Here is a 14587-nt window from a genome sequence, read left to right on the forward strand (position 1 = left end):
CAAGGAGCGACTGCCTATCTGACCTCTTCAACCATGATTTAAATATAGCAGTTTGACATACTTTCTTTACAAAAGTAGTCAAATATCATCCTCCGAGCCTTTTCCCAATCATGTTGGGGTCGGCTTCCAGTCTAACCGGATTCAGCTGAGTACCAGTGCTTTACAAGAAGCGACTGCCTATCTGACCTCCTCAACCCAGTATCCCGGGCAACCCGATACCCCTTGGTTAGACTGGTGTCAGACTTACTGGCTTCTGACTACCCGTAACGACTGCCAAGGATGTTCAATGACAGCCGGGACCTACAGTTTAACGTGCCATCCGAAACACAGCCAATGGTGTCTAAGATATACTTAGAAAGTACATACAAACTTAGAAAAGTTGCATTGGTACTTGCCTGACCTGGGATCGAACCCGCGCCCTCGTACTTGAGGTTGGTCCTTTACCCACTAGGCCACCACGACTATGGTTGGTCCTTTACCCACTAGGCCACCACGACTATTAGTAAAAGTAGTCAAATATATTCTTCAGATAAAAGTTAACCGACGATTGAAAAGTCCGTCCTCAATAACTTACTACTAGTTAAGAAAGTGTCAAAATATCGAAACACGAAAAGTACCAAGGATTTTAATTTTAGTACACATATTTTATTTCTTATTATTTCTAGATAAACTAAAGAATCGCACCAAAAACGTTACATTCCCATCATTTTGCGAAATTAACAGTGAACAGGATTTTTGACTAGTTCTTAACCGACTAAGAGGAGGTTCTAAGTTTGACCAGTATGTAAGATTACATATATGCATCATACATACATGCATACATATTTTGATGCGGTTTTCAGCATAATTGTTATATTTAAAAGGTTTTTGGTAAATTATTGAAATCGGTTTTTAAAATTTTTACTACAATGATTTACAAAAGCAAAACAGTAACTTGAAAACTTATTTTCATATTAAATTATTAATATTACATTGACCAATAACTTTTCTATTTCTTTGGCACTTGAACATTAGTGTCTAGAATTGATCAATTATGAAAGAATAAGAATTTATGCTTTTTAACCAGTTTCTAAGTACTTTAGTCTACTGTTTATTTTCATTTTAAAAAGAGTGTCTATGGAGTTTCTTGCCGGTTCTTCTCCATGACACCAACTCTTTGGAACCGTGCAACTAGTGTGACGTTTCATAGGAGCCTGCAAAGGCCTATTTGAAATAAAAAACATTTGACTTGATTTTAAGGGAAAAGTAGAGAATAGTACTCAGAAACCGGCCTTTAAAACAAGATTTCACTGCAAGTTCGCAAAATATGGTTAAATTTCGATGAAAATTACATATTTTTCTTTTTTTTTTTACTTTAAATAAATATAAATAATGCGTGGTATGTACATTGGGAATGAATCCATTGTTATTTACGTTACTTTACATGAAATGCAAGTAACGTTGATGTTGTTAAAGTATATAATAATAATTCGGATTTTTCATACATAAGATGTTCACAAAAATCTTATTTTTTTAATGAAAATTCTTCAAACAAATCAAGTTTTTATGCATACAATATACTGTGAAACAGAATTCGCTTATTTTTTATACAAATATTGTGAAAAAAAGTGCTATTGGAACTTAATCTTGTAAATTAAGTCTGTATTGAAAATTAACAATCTGTGAATAAGAATAATGGCGTCCTGTGATCAAAAAAGGCGCCAAAAAGTACCATGGAGTTTTGTAGGTACATTTTTAGTTATTTTTATTTTTTTCCGTAATTTTGTTCACTGAAACTAATGATTGGTTTGTGTATTTTTTTACAAACATTAATTCCAGTTGTTTTTATTTATTTATTTGTGCGAAAGTGTGCTGTGGAGTTCAGTAGTTTTGGAGATTCATTCGAAAGGGCAGATGGATTGACAAACAGCCAGCAATGTGTACGAGGACGCTTGCTTAGCACCCGCACCCGCACGGCGCGTGCGTTAATAATATACATAAAAAATATATTTAACCATTGTATATTATTGTATATCGGAGTTCGGCACGACAGAAACCTATGTTTTTTGTATATCTATAACAAAAATATTGTACCAATTAATCAAAATAGAATGATCTGGCAACACCATTCAAAAGAAGAATCAGTATTGCCAGTGTTTTAGAATTTAGATTGGCAATTCCACGCCCAAATACAGCTAAGACAACTGTCTATGGTCGTGGTATTGCCATTTAATATGTTTACAAAGAACACACCATTCTGTCATACGGAACTTAACTATTGTACATTGTGGAGGATAAGGGGTGAATCCGGGGGGAGGGGGGTGTATATGTGTGTATAAATATATCTTCTACTAACTAGAGGTGCGCCGTGCGGTCAACTTAAACTAGTGCGGTCACTTCAGTCTTATAATTCGGTCTGTCGTCGAGTGTGAACATGGCTCAGTAATTTAGGGTGTATAGTGAGTAGTATAAAGTTGGATCTAAAATTATTGAGTGTATAAAATCGTGCGGAGAATTTCGAAGTTTATACCACTCGCTATAGAATTTTTACTTTAAAAATTTGGTCAAAACCTGCCTAATAATGTATGCCATTAAGTCAACTCGAGGGCGACAGGCCACGGAAATATTGTCGTCGGCTCTTACACATTGCAAGGCGGTTTCTTGGTTGCGCAGAGCGCTCGGTTGGGCCCGCGTGGGCCGGGGCAGCACGCGGGTACTGTGTAAACGGACTTATACTAACTTATGACTAACAGGTCTTGGTGGTAAACTTCATAAAAAAATAATGAAGAGCCATGGCCCAGAAGTATTAATTAGGTGCCAAAAGGCAGTAGTTTATAGTCCAGAAGCCAGATTTTGCCAAAATCAAATCAGTCATCCATGGATGGTCTTAATATTGAATTTGGATTGTAGAAGAGATACCTACATATTGTTGGGTCAAATGTGAATTTTTGGCCAGAAACTTATCATGGATGGTTTTAATATCGAAATTGGATTGTGGATCGAGATCTTTTGGGAATCAGAACTGCATTTAGGCAAAGATCAACTTTGAAAGATTGGGCGAGCTATTGGGATGACTTTTTGGCTTTTTGATAACCAGATCTAATTGATATTTTGAAATAGACAATAACAGGTTTCAAAAACTTGTATATTGTCAGAAAATAGTGGCTCTGCCTTCAATATGCTTGTCAGTAGATAGTTTTTATGAAGTTTAACAACAAGATATGGCATTTTAAAAGATATGGCTGTAAAAAATATGGATATTAAGTCAACATTACAGAGAAATGGCTTTAAATCTTTTACCTTTTCAAAAATTTTCAAATTTATGAATGAATGAATGAAAATTTTGTATAAGATGTATTTTCACAGCCATATTTCCTAAAATAGTTCAAGAGATTGGAACAATAGTTTAACACTTAGTCTATGTAAAAAAGTTGATAAGTAAACTTGGTTTTATATGAACATTCTTATAGTTTATAGTTATTGTTGTATGTATTGTGTAAAGTTTGTATAAAAAACGTGTAAAAACTGTGATGTATATGGTCAAATTATTATGTTTATTAAAGATGTTATATGAAATGGAATAGTTTAGTTTTGTTTTTTATTCCCGATTTAAGAAACGAAAACCATTTTGATGGTAAGCGAAAAATGTTTAAGTTTATTATGGGCCAATTGTCATCAAATGAGCGAATTCACTCTAACCGCAACCGCAAGCTATCAAATTCTTTTAATGTAAACAGATGCAGAGGATTTTATTCGGGGTTTAATTTTTCGTTATCCTCTAGAAGGCTCAAGTATATTTTTAGTAAATGTTGTAATTAAGCTTAATTCATATGAAAAGAAATGTAAGTATACTCTTGCTCTAGCTTATTAGAGTGGGTTTAGGTCAAACAAACAAATAATAGTATATTTATTTATTTGGTCTAAATCCTCCCTAAAAATATTGAAAAAGCTAAACTAAAATTAAAATTTAACTTCAACCAACACAACTCAACTCCTTGGTATGTATAAGAATAATATTTAGAATTTGCACATGTTTTGTGTTGATCATGATTCACATGAAAGTTGTCTGACCAGGAGACAGTTAAATTTGACCAGTAAACATGTTTTTAAGCTTGTACGCTCATTGTTTGGGACCCCTACCTTACTTCCCGGTAACTGTCATGATCAAGGGTGCTCCCGGTAAAAGAAAACCGGTTACAATTCAATGCCAAGGGGGATCTTGAGAGTTTTGGCCGGATGAGAGAAAGCAGATAATGGACCTCAGGAAATGGTAATTTTAGTCTCTGGGATAGTATCTGCAATGTTCCCATAGATTTTTTAGGTTTCTCAAGATCGGAAGTTCTTTTTGAAAGTTAAAGAAATGGTTTAAGTTTTTATTGGGGACAATCTTTAAGCTGCAGTTTAAAAGGCCTTTGACTGCCAAAAAGTTATCAACAATAATTATGAGAAACTGAAAATCTATTGTGTTAGACTCTAAAAGACACAAATCCCTTTGTCAATTGTAAATCTATTAATAATCCATTGTTTTAAATTTACCAGTTATACTGGCTATGGACTGCACGAGGCATCAGGCCGAGTAGGCCTATTTAATGTAAAATAGGCTTGCATAAGGCCAAATTCACTTTCAAAAAATATGGTTAACAAATGCAAGCCTACTATGCCCGCTAACTTTTCCGCATAAAACGGATAAGTTTATAAAATTAGTCCTAAATAATAAATAACGTTCATATAAAACCAAGCTATCAAAAATATCACATATCAGCCTTATAACTAGAACAGACCAACATGGTAGCGAGGACTCGCTGCGCGCTCCCTGCCTTCATGCAACGAAGTCTAGCGGCCGGTTGAACCCGCCCTTACGGTTCATATACTGTCTGTACTTACGTTTCAACACCACATGGACGTCGCCTTCAACATTGTCCTCAACTTTCTTCCCTTTGGTCGTGTCGAAGCCACAGAACCCCATAACTTTTAACATCTCCTGTTCTTCAGGAGTTTTACCTTCTAAATCTGCAGGGGTGACTATCGGACGCTCGCCGAAAGTTTTCTTCGGCTTGACGAAGGACGTAGACGGTCCAGGGGACGTGGAACGGGAGCGGCGGCGACGCGGCGAGGGGCTCCGGCGACGGTCCGGGGAGCGCCGCCGGCGGTCGAGAGAGCGGGAACGGGACCGGGTGCGAGGTCTCCGCCTCTCGCGGTCCCTATCTCGATCTCTGTCGCGGTCGCGATCCCGGCGCCTGTCATCGCGACGCCGCGGGCTGGGCGAACGACCCATGTTAACCTATACAACCAGATATCACAGTAAATACACATGATACGTAAAAGAAAACAATAAATAATGTAAGAAAGAAGTATGCAAACAAGTATTTACCTCAGTTTTAAGTCAACAGTTTTAAAATTTTACAAAAACAAAAAGTAACAACAACGCACAACTTAGTCCAACGCCATTTTGAAAGTGAATGAATGAAATGAACGAAAACGCCGAAAGATTGATTTCCCCCTCCAAACCATAATTTGCGTTTAGTTATGCACTGCACATGAATTGTTCACTAAAAATAACAGCTTTATCCACGACTGTTAGTGCGTTAATATTATATAATATAAGTTTTTTTAAATTAATAATTACTTTTTGCAGTCAATATATTTTTCTTTCTTAATTCTAGATCAGAATACTTTATTCCTAAAGTGATGGCTACTAAACGAAAATTACGTTTCATTTCAAGTAATGAAATTGTATCGTCTGCAAAAAATAGGAGATTTAATAATTTCACGGTTTCTTCACTTATTACATTGATCTATATTATCAAAGAAATAATTTAAAATTGAAATTCAATCACAACACATCATTATTCAAAAACAATTTATCAAAACTTATAAAAGTTCTGCGTGTACAGGAACAAAAAAACAAGTGTTGTCACTTTACCAAAAGTGCCCGACTTTATGGAATTTCCGCTGTCTCCCAGGTTGGAAACAAAAAAGAATAGGTCGTAAATGCAAAACATAATCAAAAATGAAAAAGCAGAACCTGTGATTTTGACAAAAGGTGCACGAGCACCCAGCATATGAAGGTAACCTGCGAGCGTGTGTCATTTTCATCATTCAAGTCACTTTCAAAAATCAATATTGTAAGCTGCTACCTTTTGAAAAGTAGTATTTCTAAAGTAAAATCGTTAAACATTTGTGAGTCACATAAAAAAGCAATATTTCTTGCTTTCAAAATAAATTGTCGTAGTGGAAGAGCTTCCTCCAAAAAAGGTGGTAATTTTACTTTTTACGTTTGCAACCCAATAGACCCCAGCGCCATCTGAAGCGTGGCTTCCGATGTCAGTCGACAGCAGCGACGCTACGGCGAAAAAACGAAACTCGCGCCGACATCGATCTACTCCGGTGGCGTGTTACAGAAATTCTTTTTTACGAACGAATTATTGAAATAAACGCTCCACGCGTAATGTCGGTAGTGCTGGTGCTTTGAAAATTGACGAACAACGTTTTGTGCATGTTATTTTATATAATGTTACCTCGTTTATGTGCTTAGTGTAAGTTACAATAGCTATCCGATAAGTGTGTGAAGTGACTCAAAAATCGAGATTTTAACGCGTCTTGGAGTTCTGCCGGTGAGTATTGCGTGTGTTCAGCTTTCTTTTGTGCACATTTGTTTACATTTACATTAAGAACGCGGCAGTTTTATGTCGGAATGCGTTTTTTTCGTCACCCGCGTTAGGGTGTGTCTAGTAATGCTAATAGGAATTGGGTCGGATTTTTTTTAGATCATACTGTCTACAAACGTATCTTTATCGGCGGTATCGGTTAATTAGCGTGTTTTGCGATAATTTTGGTGCATTACACACAAAAGATATTGCCTCGCGAGAGGTCAATCTTACAAAATAGGTATGTTATACAAATCACTTAAAATACTTGATCAAACACAATATAATCGTGTTTTGTAACATTGATAAGTCTTAGAAGTGAGTTTTATCCGTTTCTTTTGGGCGTGACTCTAATCAATTACATTATTATCTCTTCAATAATGTGAGCTGATGTCACCGCGTAGGATCGGTACTATATAACCCGACCGAGTGTGATAGACCATGCGTATTACGTGTTGTGTGCGTGACGGAAGTGTGTTTCAATTTGGTCGGGTAACCGGGCCAGTTGATGTCGGCCAAATTATGGGCGATTGAAGCCGCTTAAGATTTTTCGAAGTGATTAAGGGTCAATTCCCACTGAAAGAGCAGCGGCCGGCAGCGGCCGTAAGAGCACGGAAAATGTAAGAGCGCGGCGCGGTGCGGCGCCGCGCGGCCCGCCGCGCTCGCGCTCAATCCCTTGCAATTACGGCCGCTGCCGGCCGCTGCCGGCCGCTGCTCTTTCAGTGGGAATTGACCCTTAATGGCTCAAGTGATTTTTATACTGGTTTTATTCATTCACGTGTCTCGGGAATATGTTTAGCTGTCTTTATAAACGTGAATGTAGTTACACCTAATTAGGTATGCAGGAGTTTTAATTAGTGAAGTAATTGAGGTCTAAAGGTTGAACAATGGGGTGATGACTCTAGATATCATTCTTTAAGTTTTTGCTGAAATTTTTGACTTAGAATAAGTCACAAAATGTTTATTATTAAAAATACCTGTTAATTACAGTTCTGTTGCACAGATTTGAGTGAAATTCCTCACATAAAATTAATGTCAAATTCAAATCATCTGCCTAGCCTTTTCACAACTATGTTGGGGTTGGTACATGGAGCAACTGCATATCTGATCTCTGTAAACTACATGACTCGGTCAGTGTGTTGTCTTAGGGAATTCCCTTGGTAACACTAGTTCTCAGACTATCTGGCTTCCGAGTACCCCTGACAACAACTAAAGACTCCTAGTCAGTTCAACACAAATAAATTTCAAGGAATTTTCAAAATCGGTTAGGTAGATCCAGAAATTACTGCCTGCAATCTTTAGGTCTTTCAATAAATAACATATGAAACTCAAGTCTTATACAATATTTGCACAAAAACACATACTCTTTGCAAATCTCCAAGTGGCAGTTGCTTCACCCAGTTTGTAAGATTAGATAACAAGTTCAGACAACTGATAAATTCATATTATTTAGATATTTAATAACATTTCATACTTGCTAGAAGGTTTTGTTAAAATATAGTCACTGCATCTTCTCTCTTTTGCCATCCAGAACATGTCATCAAGCTGTCATTGAACATCCTTGGCAGTCATTACGGGTAGTCAGAAGCCAGTAAGTCTGACACCAGCCTGAATGGCATCCAACGTAAATGTTGGCCATAAGGAGATCAGCCAGCTGTGCAGGACATAATGTAGTTAGTGCGCATTAGCTTGGACTACGGTACACTCACTATTCCTTCACTCTCATAGCGCGATGTGACAACAATCCGACTCCACTGGAGAGATTAGGAGTATCCATGACATATACATGCTATCATGACACCTAATTACATTTAAATTGGTTGAGCTATTTACTGTGTTAACTTATTAATCATTGATATGTAACTCATTAGCATGTTACAAACTTAAAGAATTCAGGTAACATGTAGCTGTCTCATACTGAATAGATTTTGGAATCAGTCCAATTTTTTCTCTAGATTTTCCATCACAGTAAATATATTTTGTCCCTTCTTCAAACAAATCATCATCTGTCTTGCCATTTTGCAACTATGTTGGGGATCAGCTTCCAGTCTTAACCGGATGCAGCTGAGTACAAGTGTTTTACATCAGTAAATGTCTATCTGACCTCCTCAACCCAGTTACCCGGGCAACCCAATACCCCCTCGATAAGACTGTCTAAGATGTTCAAATCATAGCAGAGGCCTACAGTTTATTGTGACTTTCGAAGCAGAGAAAATGGTCACCCATCCATTGAGCGACTGCACCAAGAGTTGCTTACCCTTATGAACCATTGATACGCGGCTTTGACTTAGTCACAAACTCAATTCATATCTATAAATACTATAACTTAATAGATAAAATCTCATTGGAATATAAAGTTTGTGCTAAATAATAAAATTATACAGCCTACTTACCATAGCCTATAAAAGAAAAATAAATGATTTGTCATCACATGAGTAATACCAGCGTAAGTAATTAGTGTCAGGTTATTGACCTCTACATAATTATAGGTAGGTACGTATCATGTGGTATTTCATTCATAGTACTAACACATAGGCTAGTCGTAACAATATACATATTTTATGACATAAAGGCCTCTAGAATGTAGATATATTCTTGCCAAGGTGACCAATTTAAAAGTGCTAATTGACCAAATACTAGGTGTTTCCCTATGGATTTACTTGCATCCTGGGGAACTTCTTCATGTACTTGTAAATATGTATAGCTCAATACAAATTCAAAACTAAAATGTTCTTTTATGAATGTAATGTAGCTCTGGCTTTCCCTGGTGTCTTGTGGACTACTTCTTGTAACTGAATAAAAGGTAGTCTAGGACATTTATAAAACTATATTACTGCTAAGTTTTATTGAAATACGCCTGATAGTTATTGTGTGAAGTTACAAACATCTGGACATCAGCACCTTTCATATTTTTTGTATAAGTGTGATATTAATATTTTGAAATACACAATACTGGCATATTGATCTAGAAAAACATGAAAGTTCTAGACTAAAACACTGATAATGATTATCTGCATTGAATTACATACACTGCAATGTGGGTTAGTTTATTTGTGTCACACTTTTATGTAGATATATTTAGATTGTATAAAAATATAGATACAGTACCTATTGTACTATATTTCTGTACCATATTTATATTTACCTGTTTTTTTGAAACAATAGCATATCAATTTAACTAACGCCTGGCAGCTATTATGGGTAGTCAGAAACTAGGAATTCTGACAAACTTACTGAAGGTTGTGTTGCCTGAAGATGTCAGATATTCAGTCATCTTGTGTAAGTCACTGGACCTGCTGTACCTAAAAGTGCATGTTAAGCTTGTATGCACTATATGTGGGGGCTTGTTATTAGCAATGTGTTAAACTATTGTTACTATCTTGTCATGTTATTAGACTGTAAGCCTTCCTAGAAAATAAATGTCCTAAATAAATAAATGTCCTGTGCTTGATCTGTCTCTGGACTTTGAGAGTGAAGGAATAGTGAGTGCACCTGTGTACAAGCAAATGCTTGTGTGCTATAATATGTTCTGTGGGCTCATGTTTGGACTTGTTTATTACTCACTTTTTCTTCTTCTTTCGTGTCGATGACATATCTTATATGTATTGAGACTACACTTTGTCAGCCCAATATCAGCCCTGCAGCATATCAGCCCTGCTACAGCGAAAGCACGGCCCACGGAGATTACTCACTGTTGGTTTGACTATAAACTCAAAAGGAATTGATGTATTACTTTGACCATGGTCAACTATCACTGTAACTATTAATCGTTACGTAATGTACACTGTATAAGGGCGATTCTCTGTAAGCTCGTAATCGGCTGTCCGGACCGATTTTTTCAATAAATAGTTTAATTCTTATTTAAAAAATCACATTTTATGAAACTTTAACCCTGAAGCTTCACGGGCCCTTTGTTTTTATAAACATAATTACTTTAATTTTTTTTCTATACGTTTTAAAAGCTCGAAAAATACAGTCCCCTGGCTGTCCCTTTCACTGCATTTACACCTAGAAATGCGATTTCCGAAAAACTTGATGAAACTACATTCACTTGGCAGTTAATATCACAAACAAAAATAATGAAATTATATTATTTTCGTAAAACAAGCACTCATTACAACTTTATTCATTTTAATAAACTCCTGTAAACTTTGTCCTGAGAATTTTAATACAGTCCCCTGCCAAAAATTTAAATCAATATTTAAAAAAAACTATAATATTTTACAATCGTTTTATTAGTGCAACGAAATGCAATTGTTGTGAAGTTGGCAAACTAATCAAATGCGGTAACGATACGCCATTCTGTTTAATGTTAGAGCGTCATTTGTGAGGTGAACAAGCGTTTGGGCCGCTACCTCACACAGGCCTCTGGTAAATAATTGTATGTAATTTAATTACTTAAATTATCTCTATTTATAGTTAATTGTTACATTATTTGTGCCTTAATTGATCGGTAGGTTCTTAAAAAACTATAAGACATCGGTTTCATAAATATTGTGAAATCTAACTGAAATACACAGTCCTCTGGCAACAGTCCTTTGCCAAAAAACGCAACAGGGGACTGTTTAACAAAACAGGGGACTGTGTATTCTGCGTATTGGTTTAATAGTTTTCATGAATTGTTTGTGTAAATGTATTCGCTAGTCTCTTTTAATAATTTAAGAATCAAACTATCATTGCATCGCATTATTTTTTTCCTTTATGAACTTGAAATATATTACACAGGCTGATCGAACGCACGTGATATGGCCCCTAAAAAGAAGAAGCTATGCCGAGAGGAATTACTACAAAAAAAGAGAGAAGCAGCGCGGCAGGAGCGACTGCCCTATCTGACCTCCACAACTCAGTTACCCGTGCAACCGACTTTTTTTAACGACGCTAAAAATCATCAAATGACCCCTCCCGCTGCGGGTCAGAAGCGGTGAGGGAGTGTCAGACTTTTACTGACTAAAAATCCGTCGTGTTCCGTCGTAGGCCTTTAATGTACCAGGGCCGTGGTAACTCTTTCGTACAGCCCCGCAGCCCCAGCGGCCCTATGCCCTGCTGGGCCTAGCTAGGGTTGCTGACATCAACTTGAGGAGCGCGTGGAACTACGCACGCCACCAACACGGGTCTGTTGTCTAAAAAGACGCAGGAACGATGAACCATCCGAACTCATCGCCCACAGACCCACGCCTACGGTGGCCGGGAGTCGTCTCGCGCAACCCGGCGCCCGTGGTGACTACCTGGTCCAGCCGGGATGAGAGATGCGAACTCTGTCGTTCCGCCGCCTACTTCTCGAGCATGACTGCTTCGCAGAAGGAGGCGACGGCATCCCATTCCTCTCGCCCCGGACCATGGCCTGAACCAGGGCCGGACGCCCTCGACGAGGATCCGGCGGTGTCCTTCCCATGCAGGGCACTCCTGGACTGTGAGGTCCACCGTGTCCTCGAAACTGTCCGCACAGTGGTGACACCCGGGCGCCACCTCACGACCGATTCGATACTTCCCAAAACAACCGTGTCCGGTGAGGACCTGCGTCATGCGGTAAATGAGGGCGCCGTGACTCCTCCCGAGCCACTCCTCAAAGAGGTCCCCGCTATGGTGGCGTGCCCTAACCCTGTACCCCTTAGTTCGACTGGTGTTAGACTTACTGGCGTCTGACTACCCGTAACGACTGTCAAGGATGTTAAATAACAGCCGAGACCTACAGTCTAACGTGCCATCCGAAACACAGTCTCTGGTGAAAGTACATACAGAAAAGTTGCATTGGTACTTGCCTGACCTGGAATCGAAGCCGCGCCCTCATAATTGACAAGTTGGTTCTTTACCCACGAGGTCTACCACGACTTTTTGGCCGGCGACGTCATTGGTAAGCAGTTGAAAGAAATGGGTTATCAAACCAAACGCTCAAAATGGCGAAACACGTCTTTGTATAGTTCACAGCCACATAGACATGAAGCTCAGCGCTCTTCATACTGCTAACATATTAACTTACAACAATCACCAGGAGTTGCTGGAATATCTATGTTGCGACGTATCTAGATCTATGTCGTGTCATGCTTGCGGTAATAAAACCCCAAAATATATGGCTTTTGATCATAGAAAAGTCATAAAATGTGGGTTTCTGTTCACATTCAAAACAGTCCCCTGATGCCTCAAACAGTCCCCTGTCATGATTTTTTGGAAAATCGCTAATAACTCGGAAAATAGGTACAAATTCAGTGGGCCTCCTTGTCTAACTAAATGAATAGTTAATTTTCTTTGGCATAGGACTAGGTTTTTTGTCAAATTTAAAAAAAAATTGCCAGGACAGAAATTGTATGGAGCTGAACGAGCTTACAGAGAATCGCCCATAATCACATTGGATCACCCCAGACACATGTGTCACACAATCATGTATCAATTACATTGCTTATCGGTGCACCTCGGCCTGTAGTCGTTATGTCACTCTGTGGATACAAACTGTTATCTATTGCTATAGGTTAGTCTAGTATTGCTAACTAGTTATAGCCCTCGACTTTATCTGCGGGATTGTTCGGCCGCTGGTACATGGCGGGCTTAAGAAGGAACATGGTGGGTTTAGTCGGTAAGAGTCTGACACTCCCGAGCGCTGTACACACAGCGGGAGCCGACATTTGATGATTTCCCATAAGAAAAGCCCTCGGTTTCACCCGCCATTTAAGTGCTTCCCGCACTGAGATACAAAGTAGCATATGTCCTTTCTCAGGCTTTAGACTACCTACCTAACTACCATTAAAAGCTGAATATTTTTTATTTACAGATTACAAACGAAACGATAAAGTATCATAGTCCAAAAACTATATTTTTTTCTTAGTTCAATTAAAAGGCGATTCATTTAACCAAACACCTACTTAATTCCAAAACAGTTAACGTTACGTTAACATTCGTCAAAATACCTCATCAACAGGTCAAAAGCTTACAGTTGAAACAATACAGTGAGTTAAAATCGCGTCACCACTAACTAGTAAACAGAACCGGTCTGTCTGTCCGTCAATTTGTCTACATAATATTTGTCATGCGTTTCTCAGAAAGGACAATGCTATTCTTTGTATGGAAGTTGGGCTCAAGAGTTGCCCACAGTAACTGCATAGTGTATTATGTTCCCTAGGCTTATAATAGGTTCCAGACCGAAATATTTCGAAATCTATCCCGGGAGTCCTGAGAAAAACTGGTTTGACTCATAATCAATATTACGAAAAACATCCTTACGAACTCTTAACTATTCCACTTTTATTACCTTAATTGAAATGCATTATAATATTAATCGACAAATACGAGGTCGAGGTACCTATTGAACGAGAATTTTTTTTACCGACTTCAAAAAATGGAGGAGTTTCTCAGTTCGTTTGTATTCTTTTTACGTAAGTACGTGCATATTAACTCCGTCGTTTACCAACCGATTTAAACAATCATTTTATTGTTTGAAAGGATTTACTTTCCAAATAGTTCCTTTGTTATTCGGTCCAGGGTCTGGTGATAGAAACCTTAAAACAATAGGGAACTCTCGGAAATTGTAAGCACATATCGAATAAAAACTTGTCATTCGGGTATATGTCTCCGACACCACAAAACTGTGGAGGTTAAGACCTGACCTGCCGATGGAGACGACAGTGAGACGAGGGAACTCCTCAACGGTAACTATTTACTACCTCGTGTTCGAGCTTATTTTATTCGTCCTGATAAGATTTTTCCATTGCCATTACGGATATTAATTGCATGACGCTACACGAACTTAGGACTGATTGTAGTAGATAGAGACTGAAAAGCAAGAGAAACAACAATTACCTTTAAACGTCTATTTCTGTTATTTTATCCTGTTAACAGTGAAACCACTAACTATCTGAATGTTATTTCAAGAAAAGAAGGTTGTTAGGTTTGTGGCTGCTTAAAATGGCTAGCTAACAATGGCTGGCTAACATGAGAACCAGTTTTTCTCGGGACCTCTCTGACCGATTTCA

At 38.1% G+C, this 14587-nt stretch overlaps 2 protein-coding genes across 9 annotated transcripts in view; one reads left to right on the forward strand and one right to left on the reverse strand.

Moving 5' to 3' along the window:
- Nucleotides 1–583: 583 nt before the first annotated feature.
- Nucleotides 584–5256, reverse strand: LOC124644006 (U4/U6.U5 small nuclear ribonucleoprotein 27 kDa protein). Its single transcript, XM_047183182.1, has one exon. It carries the CDS (start codon nucleotides 5252–5254, stop codon nucleotides 4799–4801), a length of 456 nt encoding a protein of 151 aa, XP_047039138.1. The 5' UTR covers nucleotides 5255–5256; the 3' UTR covers nucleotides 584–4798.
- A 1039-nt stretch (nucleotides 5257–6295) lies between these two features.
- LOC124644004 (protein hu-li tai shao) overlaps nucleotides 6296–14587 on the forward strand; it is an 87303-nt gene continuing 79011 nt past the window's right edge. For 4 of the 8 annotated variants that reach the window (XM_047183177.1, XM_047183179.1, XM_047183178.1 and 1 more), the window contains exon 1: nucleotides 6298–6593. The gene's annotated coding sequence lies outside the window, so the exon portion shown is untranslated. Of the gene's footprint in view, nucleotides 6594–14587 lie in introns of all 8 variants that reach the window. The other 4 variants (XM_047183174.1, XM_047183176.1, XM_047183173.1 and 1 more) reach the window with 2 other exon arrangements.

This window comes from Helicoverpa zea, chromosome 29 (assembly GCF_022581195.2).
Source record: "Helicoverpa zea isolate HzStark_Cry1AcR chromosome 29, ilHelZeax1.1, whole genome shotgun sequence".
NCBI classification, from domain to species: domain Eukaryota; kingdom Metazoa; phylum Arthropoda; class Insecta; order Lepidoptera; family Noctuidae; genus Helicoverpa; species Helicoverpa zea.

Bases quoted from the DNA above. Each gene is read 5' to 3' on its own strand.
- LOC124644006 (XM_047183182.1), bottom strand. From the start codon at position 5,254: ATGGGTCGTTCGCCCAGCCCGCGGCGTCGCGATGACAGGCGCCGGGAT.